The sequence below is a fragment of the Phasianus colchicus genome, chromosome 9 (genome assembly GCF_987193195.1).
Source record: "Phasianus colchicus chromosome 9, bPhaCol1.hap1.1, whole genome shotgun sequence".
In the NCBI taxonomy this organism is placed as follows: Eukaryota; Metazoa; Chordata; class Aves; order Galliformes; family Phasianidae; genus Phasianus; species Phasianus colchicus.
In genome coordinates, this window is record NC_143444.1 from 26,132,647 (window position 1) to 26,157,270 (window position 24,624).

General features: G+C 44.2%; 1 protein-coding gene across 12 annotated transcripts in view; it reads left to right on the forward strand.

The window, feature by feature from the left end:
* Positions 1–279: 279 nt before the first annotated feature.
* Positions 280–24,624, forward strand: part of ELAVL4 (ELAV like RNA binding protein 4) — a 74,158-nt gene continuing 49,813 nt past the window's right edge. Inside the window, exon 1 of one of the 12 annotated variants that reach the window (XM_090146647.1) lies at positions 280–795. In XM_090146647.1, coding sequence (XP_090002773.1) covers positions 751–795 — 45 coding nt within the window. In that variant the 5' untranslated portion in view covers positions 280–750. The other 11 variants (XM_031602184.2, XM_090146645.1, XM_031602210.2 and 8 more) reach the window with 11 other exon arrangements.

The window sequence follows — 24,624 nt, forward strand, 5'->3', positions numbered from 1 at the left end:
CTAAATTTATACACAAAGAACTGAAAATCAAAGTCCATAAACAAGTACAAATTCTGCCATCCTTAGTGGAAGCAGAGATTAGGCCTCTGTTTTGAAGTCCCAAGTACAGATCTTCAAAAGCCCTGAGATGTTAGGGCGACAGTCCTCCCCCACTACGTGGTAGAAATACCCTTGGAATTAATGCAGGTTGCATTCCGGCTTGCAGCACGAGCGTACCAGACAAACCACACTGTAAACTTTTAGTTTTCTGGAGATATTTTATTTAAATAGCTGTGGCTTTATTACCCCTAATCGAGCTGCAGAGAAAAAGTCACTAAAAAAGCGAAGGGTTTGCAGCCAGCCCCCCGCCCAGGCCAGCAGTCAGCCTGCAGCCCGCTCAGCTTCCCCAGGCGGTCTGCCTCTGCTGTTGGTGCATCTTCGGCTAAATTTAGCCTAATGTTAAGAATGACCTACACAGCAAGGAAATAAACTGTTTGAAAAAATATAGGACAAAGCTTATGTTTAAGGGAAAGCTTCCCACAATGTTCTATTTGTGGCACACGATCATACATTTGTGTCACATCATCTTATCCGTTCCTTGAGCATTGATTGAAAAAGAGGCTTTTTAACCTGCTCAAAATTCGTCTTTGTACATCTTTATCGGAGGAGGTCACTGGCGGCAAGGAAGCACCCCCAGGCAGGGGTCTGCGCGCACTGCGTCCCACCGGCTGCCTTTCATTTATTTCCAGCTCCACTCCGCGAGGCACCTGGATGCGTCGCGGCCCCGGGAGGGAGCAGAGCCCGCACACCCGCTGGGTACGTTACCCCGGCTCGGTTCTTCCCCTCAGGCACCCACCTCCGGGCTCACCCCGCCCGGGGCTCACCGAGCCACGCGGCTCCCCTCCCCTTCCCTCCCCACCCCGGCTGCCCCTACAGCTGCCCCGACTGCCGCCGCCGCCGAGCACGGAGCCGACTCCCCGCAGCGCCTGCCGAGATAAAAAGCCCATCCCCGCTCCCCCTAGCCCTAATCCGCCGGGCGCTGCCGCCGACAAGATGGCGGCGCCGCTTCACGCCGCTGCGTAGCGCCGCGTCCCGCCCCGCTTTGCAGCGCGGGAGACCCCGCAGCCGCCACGTGCCGCCGCAGCCACCGTCGCACGCGCTGCTCGGGCCGCCGACTCCGCGCCTCCTGCAACCCGCGGCGGAAGATGCGCGTGCACCGCGCGGTGAGGCGCGGGATGGGGGCTGCGGGGGGTGGGGGGGGAGCACAGTATGGGGGGTCCCGCGGGGCCGGGGGGCTTTTAAAGGAGGGCTGGAAAATGGATTCGGGGAGTTTTCTGAACTTTTCTTTGTGGGATGGGGGAAGGTGGGAGAGGGCTGCAGTTAATTAAGGTCTTAGCAGGTCGCTTCGTGCTCAGCAGCGCTGCTTATTGCGATGTTGCACGTAGACGGGGGGGAAAGAGTGAACTTGGCGAGGATTTCGGTTTGGGTGCGGTGACGTCAGCACAAGTAATGTGCTTTAGTGGCTGCTGATCAGCGCCTGCTGCCCCAGCACGTGCTGCAGCACCGCGCGGGTGAGGCTGCTGTGTGCCAGCGCCTGTCTGCTCGAGGTTAAAAAAGAAAGACCAGCGCGAGCGGTTAGACCCTTTAAATTAAGCCATTCCCATTTATTTCTTTGTTTAAAACACCTTGAAGGGCACTGTGAGGAGCGCGGGGCTGTGGGGAGCAACCTGCGGCCAAAGCAGAATCCCGTGTGCGGTCAGGGTGATTTCGTCAGCTGTGCTGGGCGATGTGCGGGTGGGGGGGTGCTGAAACAACGAGAAGTAAATCAGATTTGTAAGTCAGGTGGCGCTCAGAAGCATTGCAGTGTTGTGGCGTTTATTTGGTTGTTAATGTTTGGCGTTGTTTTAGGGGAAAGCAACAGAAATCGTAGTAAATTAATTCAATTAACGGTTGGGGAAAAAAAAAAAGACTGATTAGGCAGTGAGGCTTATGGCTGTGCAGGCCTTCGTGCTGGAATGAGCCTTTTCCTTCACCAATTGCATGAGACTTCCATTGGCCTGTCAGTTCCTATTGTATGTAAGACATCTTAAAGCATTTCAAAAAGTAGGATTTTGGTGCAGAAAGAACTCCAAAAGATAGATTTTTCTTGATAGGGTGATGGGTTCATTTCTGCACTGCTCTGGGGCGGTGTGGAGGCTGTTAGTTGTAAATCATTTTGGTGTTGGCGTTCTGGCATTTTGTGTGGTTATTTCTTTTTGTACCTGTTTTTATTTTTTCTTAGCTATAATAACCCCAAGTATCCCTATTTGTTATATTAAACTTGAATTTTCTGGAAATAGATATGTAGCAAATAAGTTCTTTAACTCTGTCGGTGTTCTTGGCCTATTTCTGACAGCATAACTACCTGGTAGTGTTCAGATTGGCCTGGTACTGTTTTGAAGAATTGGATTAGTAATCCAAGTGGATGTATTTCTATGGAAGGGTACTACATGAGATAATGTCAGTTAGATTGCTATTATCTGTAACTTCTTTTTTAGCTTTAAGGAAAGTTCGTACCTACCAGATAAATATGTGGAATTGCATTGTGTTTTTACATTGGTCTGGCAGCCTTGGATACAAGAGCAGGTGGAGTGCAGTGGCCCTAATGTGGCTGTGCATCAGGACACATTTCTGTGAGCTCTGGGTTTGTTCAGAGTGAATAGGGGGAGTGCATCATAATTAGAATTCTGGCCTTGTGAGAATAATACTGTCCTAGGCAGGAAAGAGTGCCTCAGACTAATTACAAAATAGGCCTGCTCTGTGAAGTTAAGTTTCTGTGGTGTGTTCTTCAGTTTTGGGAGAATTTGGCTGGGAGAATCTTGCATCAGAGAACAGGGAAGTACAAACAAGATCAGGATTAAACGGCAGGCTGAAAAATTGTGCCTAAACTGTGTAACAGTGACAAAATAATTGTGATCACTTACAATTAGCCTGTTTGGTTTGCAGTACCAATTCAGATTTTTCTAAGGAAGTATATACGCTTGTGTTTTTTAATTAGCTCTCCTTGATTTTTCTTGCGTATCTTAATTAAAAGTTTGGTGGTTGTTGTTAATTATGATGTACTTGTTTAGCTTTTTGTTTAGTCTTTGTTCTGTTTATGAATGCTGCCTTCGAACAGCATTGCTCTTACTCAAACATCTTGCCTGATCGTTTTCCTCTGGGGTTACAGAAATGATAATCAGCCTTATGCTTGTGCTGTTTCCAGGTGCCAGCCAGAGACTCTTTGGAAACGACAGCTCAACAAACAGGCATTCGTGCTCTGCCCTGACCGAGTGCTGCTTGTTAGGGACCCAATTTCAAAGCATTAAGTGCTGGTCACTGGCCTGACCTGCTGGTGGGACTTGGTGTGTCCCTTTGCTTCCAGTTGGAGTTTTGTGCTTCCTTTGTTTGGTTTTAGTATGGAAAGAGATTTTACAGTGGAGGATCTAAGTGTGTGTTATGCTTCCTGTAGCCTTTTGTATTCTAGCAGTTTTTGTCCCCAAACTGTAGTAACTATAGCACAGAAGCACAGAAAACTCCTAACCTCCTGTAAAATGGAATAACGTATAAATATTACAGTATATTACTAGACTCAAAAAGCAATTGACTTGTGAACGGGGCTTGATGGAACATTTTATTCACAGTGTCTTTTCATTATTTATTCAGATAATTGATGCAATGTTTGAAGTCCCCAAAGTGCACAGATGCTTCTGCAATTTCAATGACGTAGTAAACTATTTTTCAAGAAAAGAATGCTTGTATATCCTCACAATAGAGAAAATATGTACCCTTTGTCCTAGTAATGATGTGAAGTTAATGCATGGGAGGGTGAGTTTGGGATTTCCATAAATTAAGGGTTTTTCCCCCTCTTCAACAGTTGGTTTTAGTGCTGGAAAAAGTAAACATAGCTTCCACATATTATTCCTTACTGAATTCTTAAAATATTAGCTCTGATAATCTCCTACCTCCTCCTGATTGTCAAAAGTAATAATAACAAATGGTATTAGTGAAACTACACTGATACTTCTCCAGTTCAAGAGTACAATGAACAGATGCCTTCTATTCCCGTCCACTTCAGCATGTTTACTGTGCCTAGGTCATATTCTTGTTTTCGTGTTTCTAAGTGCTCCTATAGCTGCTTCCTTCTAAATGCAGTCAGCTGCTCCCTGATTTGGTTTACGTGCTCTTAGTGTCTCCCTCGGGTTCTCTCCATTCACCCGTCTTTCACAACAGACTCTGCAAGCTTTGTTAATCAGCTCATCCATTTGCATTAGAACAATTTTCTTTTCCAGTGCAAGAAAAATTGTTTGCACCCCTCAGTGCTTGCTGTCATTCCTAAGTTTGAAGCAAATCTGTCCCCGTGTCTAAGTTTATTATCAAATTGATCATTTGCTGTACTCACAGCTAATTTTGTGGGGGGTTTTTTTGCATGTGTGTCCACTTATGTTATCTGGCCCCTTGCCTGCCTTCTAAAAAAGGAGAAAAATCTTTCTTCTTGATTGATTTCTTCCACTTGGTTCCTTTCATCTTCTTCACTGACTGGTAGTTTTGTCACTTCTGGGATTTCATGCACTATTTCCAACACGGTTGACTTTATTTGAACCGTTGTCCTCCATACTTCCTTGCAATGTAGAACTAGAATCCTTGCATCTTGTTATTTAAGTTAGCCTTTATTTCTAGTTTTCAGCTAGGTGCGCTGGCCTGCTATAAAAAAAAAAAATATAGCTGCTGATGCTTCCTTGAGGGTAAGATGTAAATAGTGGATTTTAATCTTCCCTGCAGGCCTGTTCACTGTGTACCCTCTTAGTCTTTATTTGTGTGTAAGAAGGTATAATTGCAAATTTGTACTGAGTGTTTTCACACCCCAGTTCATGCACTTTGACATCCTTTCTAGTTGCAGCAGCCCATGTGAGGTTACCTTCGGTTGAGCTGTTCCTCACTGCTTATGTAGAACCCCAATCCTCCAAAGTGTATCAAAACTGTCATAATTTAGTAGGAACACTGTTACTGGAGAGGCTTGCTAGGTCTGAAAGAGAAGGTCTGGCACCCTTGGGGCAAGGAAGGCTTGCCCATCTCCTGTGCACCTTGCCCTTTAAGACCTCAGAACCTCATTCTTCTAGGCATGTTCTTTGGCCAGCTGCAGGATGCTAAAGCACGCTGTTTTATGTCTAGCTGTGAAGATTTACTCACCTTATGCATGCTGTTTTATGGAAATAATAATATCCCCAGCTAATCTGATTCAGTTTGAGGGATGTTGCAAGCTAGCCCATGCCTGGGTGATCCCGGTTTCCTGGGGTCTGTAGAGCACTTGGCTCTGGCTGCTTTGGGTATGTAGGGCTTGGTTGTCCTGAATCAGGTTATGCTGCAGTGTAGTATTGAGTACTAGTGGCTTTGCTAGAGGTTGTTGCTGTTTTCTAGATGGGAGGTTAGCAAGCTTTATTACAAAAGTTTTTATATGAATCCAGTTATGTACTTGAGACTCCTGTTTCCAGGTCTGTCACTTGCCAGTAATTTATAACCATTCCTCATTCGAGCAGACGTGTTTTCAAATAGTTTTTGTTAGTGACTTATTTAATCTTAGTTTTCTAAGAAAAGTCCTTACTCTATCCTGCTTGTTTGTTTGTCATGTGTTCTATGCTTGATGGCTTTCTAACCCCTTGGCCTATCTGGAATGAATGACAGAAAGGTAGGAGTTTCAAAGATGCTAAGCTGATACCAGTTTTGTGAAACTTCTTGACCAGTAGAGCAGGTTCCAGAATTAAGTTGCTTAAAAAAAGGACAAAATCTGAACTTGCAGTTTCACTTGGCTTTTGGATTGTCCTCACTGTTTTGTTGTCCTTCAACATGTGTCTGGGAAGGCTGTTCCTGCTTTGATGGTCACCCAAGTGGTTTGGTCTGAGTCTTGAGGATGACTTGCATGCAGGTAGGAAGAACCTGCAGGAGAGCCTGCTGTGCAGTTTGTGGTAGCTTGTCCTTGCAGGCAGATTTGTGATACAGAGGAAGGAACAAGAAGATGAAAAGCAATAAATGCTGTGGACTTTGCAGTTCCATGTCATGCTGGGTGCTTTCCAGTCCATCAGCTAAACTCACAGTAGCTGTGAATAGTGTCAGGAGGCCTATTTCACACAGCCTGTAAGGTCTCTCTTATTATTAAGTCAGAGTCTTGTCATGTCTTAACACTGACAGGGCAGCCAAATTTCCCACCTTACCACCAGGGCTGTAGAGAAAGTTGTTGCAACAGTGCTTTCCCACAGCTGGAAGTGTGACCTGAGGGGTGTGAAGCTTGCTTGCTAGCCCAGACATCTTCCTCCAGTAGAGGAAAGGATGAAGCTGATGCCAGGCTTCTCTCTTGTCCTCTGCTGGTATGTGGGGGAAGATATTAAGGTCAGCCCCAGGCTCTGTGTGCTGTGACAGCGTAGGTTGTTCCCTTTACACAGATGGTCTAGCTAATGAGTACATTGCTGAGTAGAGTTCTAAATCAGGGTTATTAGCACCCAGAACTAACTACCCTTTATGAAACAGGAGTTCAAAGAAATAATCTGTAATAATGGGATGCTGCAGTGTAGCACAGGCATGTACTTTGTGGCTCTGTGCATGGATTTCACTTATGAACACCTAAAGGGTAAGATGATAACACCAGAAGTACCAGCCTACCTCCTGAAAGGTGTTCCCAGAGGTCACATCTTTTCCTGGCCCCTCTTGAAGACAAAGAAGGCTCTGAGGAGTGAGGCAGGGGAGGCCCAGGAGCTGCAATTTGATCTGATTTTCCTGCTTGCTTATCTGAACCTGATGCTGCTCTCTAGGTCTTTTCCAACCTTAATGATTCTGTGATTCTGTGTGATTCTCTGCAGATCATTTGCCTGGAAACCTGGCTGAGACTTTGCCAGGTTGCGTTGCTTATCTAGCGTTGAATGATGCTTTGGGGGATCCTTTTGTCACTCGATAGCAGTCCCATACCACATGCTGCTTGCTCCTTGCTGTTAACTTGTCAGATGTGGCACTCAGTGGTCACCTGTTAACAGAATGGTTAAGCTGAGTTTGTGGACAGGATAGTGAAGCGTTGATGGGTGAATTAGGCACTGCAGAGCATCTGGCCTGTCTGTCTTAATCTGAACCTTACAAGCAATCTCTTGTGTGGAAACTGAAGTTTTTCTGGGATCTGAATAAAGTAGAACCTTCATTATGCTTGCAGTATTTTTAAAACTATTTCTGTCAGTCTTGTGGAAGCACTTGGAGCAGGATATTAGTGTTTACTTTTACATGTTGTCTTCAACAGCATTTTTAGTATCTTTTTATTTTGGTTTGTGTAGTTGATGTGATGTATCTGTCAGATGTTTTTCCTTCATTCATTACTTAAAAGCTTGGGAAACATGCAGTAGTGTCTAGTTCTGACAGATTCTTTTAATAAATTACTGTTATGATCTTACGATACAACGAAAAGGTTGGCCTTGCTTTCCACAGGGAGAAGCGAGTGATGGGATTCCAGAGTTTGTTGCTTTGGGAAGTTTTGCATCTGTCAGCAATGTGTGCAGTGTGTGATCTCCATCATGGGTGTTTGCATAGCCTGTGGCATTATGGCGGTGAATGTGGAATGTCTTGATGGTGAAGACTGGAGTTGTGAACTGATGTCAGTGGGGCAAGATTTGTACCTCAAGCAGTCTGGGTGTGAGGAGACGCATGGCATTCTGTGCAGGTAGCATTGAAGCCTTTGTGCCATAGCCAGTGGTAGATGGAAGGTGACAAAGGCAAGAGAAAGTCTCATTTGTCATGGTTTAGCAGAGGAATTGTGTTCTTTGTTCACTAGGTGTATGCAGGTTACTTGAGCTCTGTTGAAATACTTTCCAAGAGATTGCTTTCTTGATATATGCTACTATTGGCACTGGGGCTATGAAAAATGGTAAAATTAAAAACTTTATTGGGCAAGTTTAAACTTTTTTTGCTCAATGTTAAAGAACAATTAAGTTTTATCTGAGCAGGGTGTCCCTAGATGCGGGTTACTGTAGCAGTGAGCAGAGAACTTTCGAGTAGTTGCTCGTAGTAACTAGATAAGAAGTAGTGATGTAAGTGCTTGCGTGTGATAAGAGGGGCGTAGACGAAGGTGTACAAGGCTATATAAACTGTTGTCACGAGTTAATAAACGCCATTTTACCACCCACCACATTGGTGTGCACCGAGGTAGATGGACAGACCGAGATGTCCCTAACGATTGCGAACACCTTGATGAGGCTGGAGCGGGCCTCCGGCTTCAGGTTACAATGCATCCCATGATATTATTAAAGGAAAGATTGTTTGTTGTATTGGGGAATCCTTGTAAAACATTAGGAAAACTTGAAAGCATATAAATGTGTTTAAGTGGTGGAGTGAAATACTCTTTAAATTGCAGGGAGATAGCCTGTAGCTGGGTAGCTTTTCAGAGCAGCTGTTCTGATGCAGTTTGTTGCTGTCCTGTCAGTTATAAATTAGATGGGTTGGAGCCCTTTTCTTAGTGCTTCCCTGGAAATCCAAGCACTATATATGTATTACTTAGGAATTGTAACCAGAGTTGTTTTATTAACAAGTTAAACCTTCAGACAAGTTTTTATTGCTATAAATGAATTTGGAATAGGTTTTCTTTTTAAAAATATCCATTGTTCTTCATCTGCTTTAATTCAGAGAAAGCTGAGAAGTATTTGCAAAGTTATGTCTGACAGTGCAAGAAGTAATGTAATGAAAGTAGTAAATGCATTTGTAAGTTTGTGAAAGTTGGGCAGGAAAAACTTAAGTCTTTCAGACCAATGAGAGTCATCCAGATCCTAGGACATGAGCAGCACAAATCCCAGGGAGAAAGAGCCCCTTGATTTTCTCTGCTGTTCTTGTAGTTGCCTTTCTCTGACCCCTTCCTGTACATGTCTCAGTATGGAGAGTTCAGAATCACTGCTGGCCCATCTTGAAATACTGTGCCTGCTTTTTCTCCTCCACCTTCTAGCCTCTCTGTACCTTACTGTTGTTGTTACTGTTATAAAATTGTCACTTCTTTATTGTGCAATCCAGATTCCAGAAGTATGAGTCATGTTCACGATGGAGCCATTTGTCTCTGAGTTGGGATTTGGGGTACTCTTCAAGCATGTTTTTAACCCTTACTTATCTATCTGTAAAGTAAAAGGCATAAAAATAGGTGTAGTTTAGGAGCTTCCTGTAGAGAAGCTTGTGTCCCAGAGATTATGCTTGTACTTGCAAGAAAAGCTTGATTTGTTCGTTCAGCTGCTTCAGACTTGTTTCTTTGCCTTTTAAGCCCCTTAGGTTTGGGTAGTATGGCTGTTACTGTTAGGTGCGTGATAGGGCTGACTCATTGAAACTGATAACTTTTAAATCTGAAATTTTAAGACTGGTTTACATTCTGCCTACTATTACTGAAATGCTCCAAGAGCCAGCTGTTCTAATAAGAAATTGTGACAGCTGATAACTCTTAACTCTTTGCACTGTTTCTGTATTTTTTTTGTCTTCCCTGACTCTATCTTTCCTGTGTAGTTGCAGGCTGAAGGAGATGTAACCCTTCTGCACTCTGCTTGCTGGTCTCCTTTGATTCCTGCTACACCTCTCTTCTCATCCCCTATCAACCACCTCACATCTTCCCCAGATCTTCTTCTGATCACCATCTCAAAGCTTGGAAAAGTCACCTGACTAATCCCCCTTTCAGGTTTTTAGCTTTGTTCATATTGATATTATTTGGCCTGAATACAAGGTGTGTAGAATGCTGTGTAAGAGAAGAGTCTAAACCAAATCCATCAGCCTCTCTAAAACTAGGCAGTGCTTGTTGAAGGGCCCCACTTCCACTTCTGTGAGGGTTTTTGTGCTCGTGGATAGGCGCATTAAAAATGGCTGAACTCTTGTAAATCTCCCTGGCAAGTCTAGACTTATTCAGTGTCTTAAGTCCTTTCATTATTTACAAGTAAATACATTTTAAAAATGCAGTCATAAATCTTTGAAAACTTCTTCATTTGTGCTTGGTTGAAACTCAGCAAACTTTTTTATGCAAAGCTGACAGCAGGTAGAAATGTTTACCCTCTCTTTGTAGGTGGGGTTGAATTCTGCTCACAGTGATGGTAAAGCATGCTGCTGATTTCATAATGTCTGCTGTTGAATCCAAGTTTGAAAATCTGTAGATTTAAAAGGAAGGAAACAATATCGGGGGAAAGTGTTGAATTGTGTATTTCTGAAGCAAAAGTAAAGCAGCCAGGAAGGGAGGAAAGAATTGGCTTTATCTCTCATTAACATGTCTTCCTAGAATATATTCTGCGTCTTACTTCAGTGCAGTGCCTCTGGGTTCTTTTAAAAGGCATTGAATTTTGGCCAGGGAAGAGGAGCGGTATGACTAAGGGATGCTGTGGCCTCTGAGGTGTCTGTCTGCTGAGAGTCAGAGTTGTGGACCTGTGATGCCAACACCAGCTGTGGGAAGTGTAGGACAGGTGCCACTCCTGTATATCCCAGCCCTCCTGGCCCTTAGTGGGGCTGTCTGCCTCCTCAGGAGCCCTGTGCAGCTGGCATGGGGTGAGTTTCCTGGGTTGTCACCACATTCTTAGATGTGTGTTTATTCACTGCCCTACATGCATGTCCAAATCTGAGTGCGTTGCTGAGACTTTGCTCATGATCAGGGCTATTTACATCCACTCATTTTGTTACTTCTGTGCTCTGCCATGCCCTTGGGAGCTTTGTTCCAGTCTCCCAGCTTTCACACGTAAGTATCCACAGTGGGATTTGCAGATATACCCGTCTGTGGAAAATTGGTGTATGATACTTAGAGCAGCAATGCAGCATCCAAATTACACATCTCATAAGGCATGGGGAAAAAAAAGGTGGGCAAGCAACATTAAATAGCATATTTATACGGAAGCAGCTGAATTGTGATTTCTTTAGGAGGCTTAAGTATCAAATTTACCTGTTTTTTACATCTCTTGTCTCTTTACTCCTGGCATTTTTGAGGAGCTAGATCCTGAACTCCTCTTGGATTTGTCATTGTTGCCACCACTTAGAAAGGTGACAGGGTTTCCATGGCATGTTGAGTCTTCCCGCATCAGGGGCGGCTTCAGCACATAGGCAGCATGTTGCATCAGCCTTGTTCATTTGCTGGTGGGTCCACAACAGGGACAGAACAGGAGGCAGTGATGGGCTCTTGTCCCTGTGAGATGCTCATCAAATAAAAGAAGGGAACAGAAGCTCCAAACCACAACGGTTGCCTTGTTTCAGTACTTATCTCCTCAAAAACTGTCCTGTGTTCCATTTGTGGGTTATCACTATTATTTTTATACATTTTTATAGTGAGATCTTGAATTCAACTCCTCAAACACCTAATAAGTTCACTAACCTCAAAGAGCAATAGTCTAAAAAGCATTGCAGTGCCTTGATTTCCACGAGATAGCTGGTGAAGTATTTTATTTTGCTGGGTTTTCTAACACTACTCAGTTTAAAAAAAAAAAAAAGTTTATATACATACCAGATATATATATTATTAATAAGCTGTTGAAGTAGCAGCAGGTAGAGAAACCTCTGCTCTGTTGTATCCCAGTTCCTGTACCCATTCAGAGTGATCTGTTGGACTGTTTTTTTGGTTGCTTTTTTGTTCTGTTCTCTTTGCTGAAGTCTGATCTGCAGTGAGGTGCCATGGGCTGTTTGACCCTAGTTTTGTTTGTTTGGATTCATGACTTCCAGCGTCCTTGAATTTCCCAAGCAGCTTCTCACATTTTCTTGGCATTTTGTGGATGGTTTTAAGAGACAAACTACTTTTTTTGTGCACGTTAATAAGTGGCTGTGCCCTGATACATTTCCTTTGTCTTCTAATGCTTTATTTAAGGTAGACTCATGCAGTGAGTTTGCCGATGCTGTAAGTGGTGGATGAGTTCTTAATTTACTGTGAGATCTGCTGATGAAAAGGCTATGTGTGAGCTCAGTGTTGTTAAAGATAGTGTTGATGTGATAGCTTGAAGAGGAGACTTTCTGCGGAGGTTCTTGAATTACTGCATAGGGCAAACCCTAGTGCTTGCATTGTGTAATGTCCTTTCCTAGCCTGTTGTTTTCTATTAAATCACTTCAGAGTTCAAATCCGTCTCTTACTCTCACATGCATCTCCTTTGTTCCTCATCCACCTGCACCTTCCCATCTGTCAAGCAACAAAATGATATTTAATTCTGATCAAAGAATAACTTCAGTAGAAATGTTTTCAGGAGGAATAAACGTAGTTCGAAGTGTAAATGTTCAGTCCTCTGGAAGAGTGAAAAATGAGGCGATGGAAAACGTCAGGCTGTAGTTCGCAGGCAGCAGCACTTAAATGGTTTGCTGTAATCATATTAGGATAGAATTAAACTGAATTCTTTATTTTGTACTGCAGTGAAATAGGACTGTTACTGATCATTTTCTCCTCCCTCATGCTTTGATGATTAGCATGAAAACTCGAGCAGCAAAATTACAGGAGTTATGCAGCAGTGCACAGAGGAACTGGTGTGAAAGAGCCTGAGCTGGAGTTTTGTGTCCTTGCACATGAGAGCTCTGGTGCTTTCCTAATAGACTGAAAATGAGACTACTGCTGCTTTATAAGAGGTCTGTTCCAGCCACATTGCTCTACAGCTTGGCAGATGGTGGCATGTGAATGGTTTCATATTGATTGGATGGATTTGCCTCGGGATAAGAGGAGTGTGGGGCCTTAAAGATGCACTTCTACCTCTTTTTTTCTTTTTTGTTCTGGGGGGTGGGGGGAGGGAGGAAGGGAAATGTATGTTTATAAAACACTTCACTTTAAATCAGAGGAGTATGCAGTAATTCAAGCACCGAAGTTACCTGGAAATAAAAAGTCCTTAAATAGATTATCACAAAGTCCAGAAAGCCAAGGGTACTTATTTACTGAATGATTATGCTTTTACATTAGAAGAAAGTGACACTTTTAATTAGTGTTCAAGGCATATGGTGAATGAGAAAATAAGCTTATTTCATGCAAACAGAAATCGATGCAAATAACCTTTCTCCTCGTATAAAAAGGGATGACTTGAAACTCAATACATATTCAAGAAGGTTAAGTCATTACTGCATCACTTTAATATTAGTTAAAGGCCAACAAAGAAAACCACTACTCTGCGTGTACTTACTCAGCAAGGATTGCTGTGTTTGAAAGAATTAGTGATACTTTGTAGGTGAAAAATCTAAAGAAACCCTGGTCCATACCGTGCTTTTGTCATTTTACCACAGTAAATAACCTTTTGGGTTCTGTCGTAGTGCAGGAAGTGGCTGGAGATCCCACAATTCTCATTCCTGTCCATCCTGGCCCACAGAGGCACTTGATATTTATCTTTGTTGTTCCTTCTCACACATCTGTGTTGTGTTCTCTTAGTGTGTATCTAAATCCTTTGGTAAGAAACAACTTCAGAAGTTTGTATAGCACCAAGCACAAAGGATCCCGATCTCATCCAGGCTTCTGGGTGTTGCTGTAGAGCACTGAGTACGTTTGTGTTTTATAGTAATGGAAGTATTCTTGAGTTATTTGGTCTTAATCAGGAAAGGGAGGGGGGGAAGCTTGCAGACATGGGAATGGGGAGTTTGATAAATTTCAACAGTGCATGACTCTCCAAAAGTGTGTCCTTCCCATACATTTTTCAGTCATGTGCTTTGATGCGTGCAACAGTGGTTTCATAAATGAATTTAAGCCAAACTATGTCATGGCATTATCTTATCAAGTTGCCTGCAAATTTGCTCGGAGGTATAGTTAGTATTTTCTAACAGACTCTACCCACATGTGAATTATTTACACACTGAATTTTGTGTATTCCTGAGATGCTGTCACGCTGAACTTGATGCTAATTTTGTTCTGCAGTACAGACCATTTCAATGGGTGTGTTTTCCCTTCTAATTACATTTTGTTCTCTGAACTGATTGGGTGTTACCATTTAGGCCACTTTTACTGAATGAAATCGTCCTTCATAAATTTTAAGGTTCCTTTTGAAAAAAAAAAAATAATGGTGAAAGTTTTGGTGTTTTTTTTTCTTAGTTGAGCTTGCTTCTGGAGAGGGAAGTGCACAAAACAGTGCAAACCATATATATGTATTTAAATCATATACGTGCATTTTTTTCTCCTGCTTGATAGGTACAGTGCTGTGGGTTCCGCTGTATATTACAACCTAAAGCGATTCCAAGAAGAAATCTTTAAGATGGTTACTTGAATCTGTGTACACTGCCCACCTGGTGGTTATGGAGTGAACTGTTACTTTAAAGAATAGTTTAAACAACAGCCATGTTTGGGGCAGGCTAATCTTGCAAAGAGAGCAGTACATATAACAGGAGTCTACTGTGTGATAAGGGGAAAATTCAGCTCACTGACTAGATGTTTTAATGTGCGAACTCTAGGGAAATAACATATTGACTATTCTGTTGTGCGCAAGAAAATTGAAGAACCCTTTGCAGACAGAGGGCTTGCAAAGGATTCTTTCTGTTTCTCTTAACCAAAATCTGTGGCAAGATGTTTGAAATCAGCAGGACGCTTAATGCTGCTTTGTTAAATAATGAGGTAATATTTTGTCACTTTTTCTGGGCAGCATCTGTTTTTTCTTCTTTTTCCTATGTTTATGAAGGCTTCAGATTAATCTTCTGAAAGTAAGAGATTAAAAAAATCATTCTTGAATTTATTATGATTTTTTTCCTTTTGATGCTTTTGGAGAATTGGGTTGTCTTTTATTTGCGGTTTCAATCGGCTGCTGTTGCCTAGGACATTATGCCACGTAAGGCTTCTAAACTGCACAGAGTAGGTAGTTATTAACGCTGAATTGGCTTCTGGTATAGTCCATCTGGGCTCTGTATGAGAGAGCTTGCTAGCGGCTACTGATGCTAAGATACCCGCAACCTTTGGGATGTATGCGTGGTGGAGAGGGGCTCAGTGATATGAGATCACTTCTTTTAAGGGAAACTGTCATTAATGAGTCAAGAAACTGCTCATTTATGGTAAGGAGAGGGAGGGGGGGGGGGTGGGAAACAACCCTGTGATTTCATTTTGATATTGGATTAGCTGTTTAAGACAAGTTTCTATTTTGTGGGGATGGAAGACTGCATTAAAAATATGCTCGCTGGTGGATTCTGGAGGGGCTGTATTGAGAATTTGATGCTTTACGAATGTGTCACAACTGTGATGCCGTGGCCAGGCGCTTACCCTGAGAGATAAATGGTACTGTTGGAAAGACGAGAATAAGGTTGACTTTTTCAACAATAGGATTCTGCCTTTGTCTTTACGGAGGGAGGCCTCTGAGGACGGTTGAGCGTTTGTTTTAGTGCTCCTCGGAAAGCCTGTGTGTGGGGTGCTTTTGGGGAACGCGGTCGGTGTGCAGAGCACCTGGATTTATAGACAAACGAAAGAGCTGATGTATTTTTTTAGGAGAGCAGCGTGCAATTATTGTTTCAGAAAAATGGCTGAATCTTCTGATATGCATAACCAATTTATAGCAACGAAGTAAGCTGAACTTGAAAAGACGTAAAATAATTTCTGGATTTCCTTCTTTAATTGTTAACCCAGAAGAGACCTTAAGTAAAAATTTGCATTACAAATTTAACTTCAGTATTCAATGTATATTTGCACGCAAATGTATGGTAATAAAGTGGCTCCGTAGCATTGTGATGCCGGTGTTCGGTGAGTGGGTCACCTCAATATTCGAGTTAGGAAACAGATATTCCCGAGGAGTTTAATCTCTGCTAGTTTTTACCAAGCTAGAAATGTGCTCACAAAGATGTATGGTGAGAGAAACCCTCCGCAGCCTCCTTAGATTGTTCCTATTTTAATCAAATCCAGTGCTCATTCCACAGCTAGGTTGTGTGATGTCTTGTAAATGTGATTTTTCTCTGTGCTGGGTCAGTTTGGAGCTGGGCTTTGTAATCTGACTGTATTTCATACGTTGTATTCGTGTGTTCGGTGAGCATGTGTATGACTGAAAGAAATGTGAGATGTGCGGCGTGTCAGCTCTGAGCTGAGCAGCTCCGAGGGGGCACGTTGATACGGGAAAATAAAATGCAACTTCCAGAGCAGCGCTTATCCAGTTCGGTATTTTCGAAGGTGTGCGTGGTGGTTTGTACGGAGGTGCCCTTCTTTCTCAGAAGGAGCTCTGTGGGCTCGTCCCACTGCTCCGCTTTTACCTCGGGTTTGGGAGCGCTCCGTTAGTACCGAACTGCGAGGGACCGTCTTTGCTGCCGGGAACGCCCGGATGGTGGAACGAGGCGATCCCTGCGTGTGTGCGGAGCGGTACGCTTTAGTGGGGGTACGTGCGACCTCCAGGTCAGTCGCGATGAAAGGATGCCGCGCCTTGCTGGCCCGGCCAACCTGCGGGCGAGGGATCGCAGGACGTGGAACGCGAGCGCGCTGCTCTGTGAGGACTGTCGCTGACCCGCCGCGCTGCGTGGGGCGGCGGTTCTGTCAGCGGAGGGCCGCGGGTGTGCGCGCGGTGAACTTGGGCGCGCTCCGCTCGGCACAATGCCGGCCGAGGGCCGGGCCGCCCCAGCCCGAGCGAGGCCGAGCGGGGGGCGTTGCGGCGCGGCCGGTGGGGCGCACGGCAGGCCTCGCGCGCTGCTCCCCGCCGGGCGGCGGCGCGCGGAGAGGCGCGGAGGGGCCGCGCGGCCCTCCTCGGCGCGGGCCTTAACGAGCGGCGCGGTTCGGAACCCCGCCCGGTGCCGCGGCGGGCGGAGGTCAGCGGCTCATTAACACCGTCAATCTGGCGGCGGCTCATTTCAATAGCACCTGATGTCGCGACGCCTCCCCGCGCGGCGGCGGCCAATGAGCGCGCGGGCGCCGCTGACAGATGGGGCCATAAATGGGCGCGGCGCGGGGCCGGCGGCAGCAGCGCCAGCAGCGGCAGCGCCAGCAGCGAGCGGGCAGCGCGGCCCCACCGCCCGCCCCGCGCCCCCCGCGCCCGCTGCGCACACTGTGCTTGGTGGATCTTAACAAATACCAATAAAAGTCAGGTCCCCGAAACCTTAGCCAGTCTGTAGAAGAGTTGAAGCCTTTCAAGACCCAATATTTGCCATTAAGAATGGTTATGGTAGGTATTGGTAGACTTAAGCTCGGGGCGCAGCGGGTGTCTGTAGAGGTAGACGTAGAGGCTGACATAGATTTCCCCAAACGTGCATCGCTCTCCGCCTGTCTCACACGGGGGTGGCTTGCTGTGCTCGTCCATGATCTCTCCCTCTCTCTCCCTCTCTCTCTCCCTCCCTCCCTTTCATATTTAATGTCTGCGCGTCCTTTAATAAAGGATGTACTCGTTGCGAGGTGGCGGTGCGCTCGGAGCGGAGCGGAGCGCTGATGCCGGGCGGTGCGTGGCGGGCGCGGGGACGGCGGCTTTGTGCGAGCGGGGGGTGCGTGCACGGCGGCGTTCGGAGATGCGAAATCCTCGGGGGGGTGGGGGGGAGGAGAGGGGAGGACAAAAAAAAAAAAGCCTCGAGATTGGTAATTTTCTTTTGGTGGACTGCGCAATAGGTATGGTAATTTTAAAAGCGAGTGATTTATATGAGCTTCGGTAAATGCTGCATATTGTATTTCAAAGAGTTTCCTGTCATGACCTCATAAAAAGAGGAGGAGGCTGTGTGTGTTGCAGCGCCTAGTCTATGTCGATTTTGTTGCATCGCTGGGCAGCCGCGCTGTAAGAAGGAATGTCAGCTTTTACATAACGCTCTCTTTGCTTCCGACTCGGTGAGGGGCTCTGAGGGTCCATCTTGGCGATCCCAGATGGAGTGGAATGGCCTGAAGATGGTAAGTGAGCGCGGCGCCTCGCCCCGCCGCACCGCACCGCGCGGGGCTCTTTGTTCGGGAGCCGCCACCGCGATGGGCAGCGCCGCGCCGGGCCGGGAGCGCCGCGGGGGGTGCGGGTGGCCCCGCGTGGGGCCGTGCGCGGGGAGGCAGGTAGTGCGGGGCTGCGCGGGGCCGGGGGCCGCGGTCTGTGCGCTTTTTGCATCTTTTTTTTTTTTTCCCTTTCTCCGTACCGAGGAGAAGGGAAAAGCCATATTTCTGTGCGCGGATAGTAATTCTATTTTTAGCCCGCGCTGGCAGCCGAGGGACCCGAGCCGCGCTCTCCCCTTTTGTGCTCGCCTTGTGCAAAATGGCACGATCGCATCCCGGGGGCGGGGGGCCGCGCACAATGCACCCCCGCCCGGTCCCCTCGCCGCCGCCACGGAGCGCGGCCGGGGAAACAAAGCGGCGGTCTTTTCCCTTTCTTACAGGATTGCCTTTGTCTGCCTGCTTGTTTTGATGGGTGTAAAACAAATAAGATTAGACTGAGCAGCCGAACTGAAAGCGATAGCTGGGAGGAAAAGCCAATGAAAGGTTGCCGGGGAAACGAGCAGAGGGGAAGCTGAGTGGGGGAGCAGGTGGCAATCATGTGGGAATACTGCAAACAGTGTAAAAAAAAAAAAAAAATTCTAAAAAAAAAAAAGAAAAAAGCAGGGGCTACCTCGATTATCTGTGCTATTCTTTGTGGCAGTCACAACTTTAATTATTCTTTATAAATAGGTGTTAATTACATTTCTGGCTCAGGCTTACAGTGATTTCTAGAAATCTGTTTTTAAGCATCTGTTCTTTCTCCTTTGCAAAAGAGGGTTATCTTTTTTTTTCTCCTCTTTTTTTTTCCCCCTCCCTGCTGTGAAATTGTACGTGCAAAAAATGGCAAGGAATCCTGCGAGGCAGTATTAAAAAAAAAATGTAAATTATATTGAATGAAGTTGACAGAGGTATAATAGTGAACTCCCACAGCTGATAGCTTCTGCAAATCATTTCTTAGAATTTTCCAGCAAATGTCCCTATGAGAACAGTAGGTAGAATGAATTTACCCTAAGCGGTGATTTTGTGTTAAGTGATATTGGTATTTTTACAAAATCAGATGGTTATATGGCAGGATAATCAGTTCAGGGGAGTTCACCAGATCCTACCGTTTATGCGCTGAGCAGAATTGATGAAAATAATGGGATTATTTTCCTCTCCGTCTCCAGCCCCACCTTGAGCCACCGTCTATTCTCCATCTGCTGTAGCAGTGCCACTTCCAATGGCAGGCTGCGCGTGGCAACTTTACTTTGGGAACTGCAGCTGAATATTCTGCTGGTGGTGATGGGCTCTCATTGTGGTGGCAAACAATGTGCGATAGAGAAGTGCGTCTTTAAGCGAGGCTGTCGGTGCTGGAGCGTTAAACGGCGCAGCGGCTACTGAGCGATAGACGGTAGTGTAAGAGATATAAAAATGTGGTTGCCCAGAACGTGCTCATCTATCACACATCAGGAGGCACAAGAGGAGCAGAGCACGGATACAGAACACGCCTTTCTTTCTGCCTTCGTTTTCAGACTATTTCTTACTTTCTTCCTTTCTCTCGTGCACAATTACTTCAAATGCAAATCGGAGCAGGGATGTTAGTGCTCGATTTTAGTAGGAATAAAAAGAAATTAAATCCCCCTTCTGATTTGCTTTGTTTTTAGTACTGCTTCTGCTGCAGTCCTTTCTGTAAAGAAGTGGCTGAATGGCCCTCTGAAAGCTGCACTGCTTTACATTGTAAAGGGGAAAAATCTGGAGGGTGTGTGTGCATGTGTAAAATTGTGTATTTCACAGCCTGTCCGTGTGCAGAGATGTGTTCTGACAAGTATTATAGCTGTATGTGTGAGTAAAATGATTTTTCTTCCATCTGAAACAGAGATGCTGTGTTCTAAATCTGTTAACTTAGTCACGCCAATAAATAAGGGTGCCTTTATTATACACAGCTGCATTGTTTAAGAGTCATCAGCTAGCACTTACATTTTCATTTTTTGTTCAGTTTGGTATTTCTACAAAGATGTAAAAATGTAGTCCTTGTCCTATGGCGCACGTGTTCCTGCCTTAGTCTTCCTCTTTTCTTTGTTTTAGAATGATATTAATGAATACAGCCTGCACATAGTGGCATTCTTTCTGCATGTAAGGGATCACACTGTAGATCTTCATGTAGGAAAATAGCCGTGAGGTTAGTGAAATTAGTAGTTAGATTGCTCGGAATTACTATAGAAAGATGAAAACGTAAAGCCTCTTCCAGTTTAAATACAAAGGTGGAGAAATTGCAGCTGTGTTTAGGCATATTTTGGAAATAAAAAAAGAACCACTGCTGTCTTGGTGAACACCTAGTCAGAAAGGATGAAATTCAGAATTAGGTTTTGATGCAATGTGAATCCTGCCCATCAGTTTAAAATCCTGTCTCTGTGTACTTCACTAATCAAGTTCCCATGTTAGACACAGATGTCTCTGCTGTTGTCTGGCTTTCTTGCCTCTTCTGCTTTCTTCTTCTTTATTAATTTTTCCTTTTTGAGCTCTCAAAGTGAGCCCGAGCTGTTGTGACAATGGATGAATTAGAAGGGGTGTACTTAAAAATCTCACTTGAATGGGTTTGGAATAGTCTTCCTCATCTTTATTTGCTCCTGATAAATATTTTGACTCTATTGAAAGAAAATCCGTTTGTGTTAATCTTGCATATATTAATTTTTGGAAACATCTTTTAGGTTACGATGACTTTTTCACCAACCTTCCTACTTGAAATGCTGTGAGGGTATTAATTAAATGCAGGTTATCTTCTGCGTGCAGTTGTCGTACTGGTGGTACATAACCTACAGCCTCTCTGCTCCCCGAGGTTTTTTGGGAGAAATAAAGTCTGATAGCATCCCACATTCTGGCAGGGGAACATAGTGTCTTCTTTAGGAACTTGTACTTTGAAAATATTTCAGCCGGCACTCCAGGCAAGAAATGGGCAGTGGTAGAGGATGTTACAGTGAGAGAGATGCAGATAACTTGACAAATCTACTCGTCTGTTTTGGCAATCTGTGTCCGCTAGACAACTAATTTACATGCCTGGACACATTAAAATGTACATTTGTTTGTCGGTGGGACAGCTGACTGGATACACTTGGATGCACTGGCAAATACTGCAATGCAGTATTTTTTTCAATGTCATTGGGGTTTTGGGGGAGAAGTGGGTGCAAAGTTTCCTTTGCAAGTGAAGCGATGATAAAAACCATGGTGCCTTTGTAAATGATAGGCCAGATTTCACAAAATTTCCTTATCTCTGGAAAGGCACCCTTCCCCCATTGCACTTCTCTCCTTCTTTCTCTCCTTTCTGGGAAGGATGGAGCATGCATGTGTTTTATGTGTGTTCATGCATGTGTCTTTCTGTGCCATTTGAATGGATGCTAAAGGAAGTGCTGGCATTGGGATGAAAATGGAAAGGGTATTTCTATAAGGTAATACTCTTGAATTGTTTGTGCGTACATCTGGTTATCAAAAGCGTAGGACTTACAAGTAGCTCCACAAGAAGGACATGTTTTCGCAGAACTCCGTAGAAAAAGAAAGAGGAAGGTAGTGTTTACAGTTTAATAAGTAAAATAGATTTAGTTGTAGTAAAATCAGTATCTAATATGGATTTAGTGTAACGTTTGAGCGCATTGAAACATTTGAGATGCTGTCAAGTGAAGATGTTGGAGTAGTGGGCATTCGAATGAATTTCCTTGCTTGCTCTTTTTTCTTCCTTCAAATGATCAATCTTTTTGAAATACCAGAATATTTAGGTATAGGGGGCTTTTATAGGTCACTAGGTATATAGTAAGAAGAAGGGAGAGAGAGAGTCTCAAAGTGTCAGAGGCAGTAATTGTCTGGAATTAACTGTCTAGGAAAGGAAGGAAAAGCTTGGAGGGAAGAACGAGGCACAAATGTGAGACTGCGCTGTTCTACTTGGGAGGTATTGAGTGATAGATCTGAGCTGGTGCTGTGGTGTGATGTCTGCTGATTTCTCAGAGCCTTGACTTTGCAGGTTTGTTACTTACCTTGTTCATGCCTTTAATTATAACCAGTTTTGGGTGATAGCTTGGGGCAGTGAAGATGAGACCTTTTGTTGTTTCTTATTTGAGTATTCTGAGAGAATGCAGTAGTGGTGGAACATCACTGTTGGAAATCAGGTGCTTTCAGATGAGATACAGTAAGAAAGCAATTTTTTCAACTACCTAATATTGTTCTATTTGTCTGTTACGTTGCTTGCACAAACTAAGAATGGGCTCAGTAATACCACTGTTAGATTTATCTTTATTTTTGCCAATGATAATCCACGTTTTCCCTAATCATCCTGGATCACCTAATGAATTATTTCTTCTTTAGGGCCCCATAAAGTGAAGGAAGGGGCTGAGCATCTTTTACCTCTTGTTCTACCTCGATTGCAATGTATTTGATTCTGCCCTCAATGAAGAAAATCTGTAAAAGTCAAGAAATAAATCCTTATTTAAACATATAAAATACTAAAAAAAAAAAGACATACAAACTAGACCTTTGTGTCCTTTCTGAAAATGGGTTAGTTATACAATGAAAGACAAGCTTGGCTTTGATATTTAGAGTTGTGATGTATATAAGATTCTGTAGTAAGCTTTTGTTGCTAAGGCACATGCAGTTGCGTCAGCGATGCTGTTGTGATGGAGAATTATGCATTCTTGAAGTCTCAAATAATTTTCCCTACGTTCACTTATTTTTTTTAATACTAAATTCATATGAGATGCTTTGTAGCAATAAATATCTTACAGTTGGTGTATTTTCCCCACTGTGAGATTGTGCACCAGTACTTTTCAAGGTTGGGGCTGTAGAGTATTTGACTTCTGAGCTTCCGGGAGTCATGGGGCTGCAGCACGATAATCTGTTTCAGAACAGATGCAAATGAAAGTTGCTCTCTAATTCAGTGCTTCAGGAATGTTCTCTGCGTAATGCCTTTCTGTCCACGTTGGTGACTTTCAGTGTTGGCAGAGGGCACTGGCACCACTGGAGCCCTTTCAGTAGCAAAGCTCTTTGGAGTCAATTGCTCCAGTCTGGAGTGTTTGCAGAGCTGTCAGGTGGCCACTAAGCTCTTCTAGTTCTTGCTTCCTCCGAAATGGCTGGTGAGGATGTGGTCCCATCTGACCCTCCACACGCAGCTGGAAAGAAGATGGAAGGTCACCGCACTGCGCTTGGGCCTGTGCATTGCCTGTGATTGCGTGCGAGCCTGGTCGGAGGAGCTGATGGCTTCTCTGTATTCACTCCCTGGTTGAGTGCTGCTTAAAAGCTTTTGTAGGTACATGAGGGATGAAGGAAGCTTGTCCTTTTTTCTTTCCTCCCCTTATGAATTTTTCATTATGGCATACTTGAAAACTGGCAAAGACAACAATACTCACAATTTATAATTTAAGATGGATCTGACTCATCCCGTAATGTTCTGTGCAGTGGCCCATTGAGAATGTGGAATTCCAGGAGCTGACTGTCACGTTATCTCTTGTGGGGCAGATGAGTACAGTTGCCGTAAGTCTGTGTTTTTTCTACTGTTGTTAGAAGGAAAACTGGAGTGTTTGTGACTTGAAAGCTGTTATCATTAGGGTAAGTATTATTGGAAGACTTTGCATAGGGGATTTTTGTTTAATGTAGGTCAGTTAAATTCTACATGTTTGTTACGATGTGTGGAAGTTGACCTGTTCATAGTAGTTCAGGTTAAAGAGTTTATGGTGAATTGGTTAAAATACTAGGTGCCTTCTGGTGAGAGTCAAATGCAGTACATGGGGAGGAGGCCAGGCCTTTCCTCAGCCCTCTGGAGCTTCGATGTGGCCTTCCCTGGTCTTCTGCAATTCTGTGTTAGATAATCCAAATTAACCCATGTTTAAGCCGCTACTTTGTGGTGAGGTGTTAGCACATTATTCACTTGGAATCAGATTTGGGGATACTTAATGAAAAGATAAGCGCAGCGCTAAGTTGCTGTCCTTGAATTCACCTTCTACTGGTAGACCTTGGTATTCTGATGGTGGCCAGTGGTGGCTTCTACCGTGTGTAGAAGAGGCTGAGGCTTGTGGGCACGCTTGTCCCTTTCATTCCTGCAGAGCAGAAGGCACTGTCACAGTGCTGTAGAAGTAATAATGCATGTAAACAAGTATTCCTTAAATAAAAACAGTTCTAATAGCGTTCCCTGCATATCTTTGTTCCAAATGAAGTTACTGGCAGTAGATGAGTAGGGGGAAGTTCATTTTTAGCAGAAAGCGTGAACGCTGGATATTCTTCCTAATATGCATGTGCCAGCTATTCTGTGGCAATATTGCAGTTTGATTTCCTTCCTGTAAGAGCAGCTGTTCAGGGAATTAATCTCTTTTCTTGATGCAGAGGGCCCTAAAAAATGTAATACGCAACTGCTGTGGTGATTGTGGCCATTTTCAATGTGACCAGGGATGGAAGGGCCTCAGTGATCCAGCACGGTAGCATATTGTTCTCCAGACTAAGTGGGCCAGGACAAAATTATCATTTTCTGTTTCGTGTGCTCTGTGAGAGATTCCGGAGTATGCTTCAGAATTTGACATTGTGTTTGATAATTTATAGAGCACAGTTTATATTTAACTGTAGACACACTAATCCAGGAAAAAGAGGAGTGTATTTTTAGACTCCTTTTTTATTGTCTCTGCTTGTCATTACTCAGCTACTGAAAGAAGTGTTCATAAATGTAGATGCTCACTGGGATAGAAATTGAGTTTAATTTCCATGATTAGTCCTTGCTACTTAGAAAAAAAAAAAAAGCATTTGCATGATGATCTTTGGCTGTCAAGAAGCTTTACAGCCATATGTGGTCCTGGTGGCTGCTGCAGGAAGATATT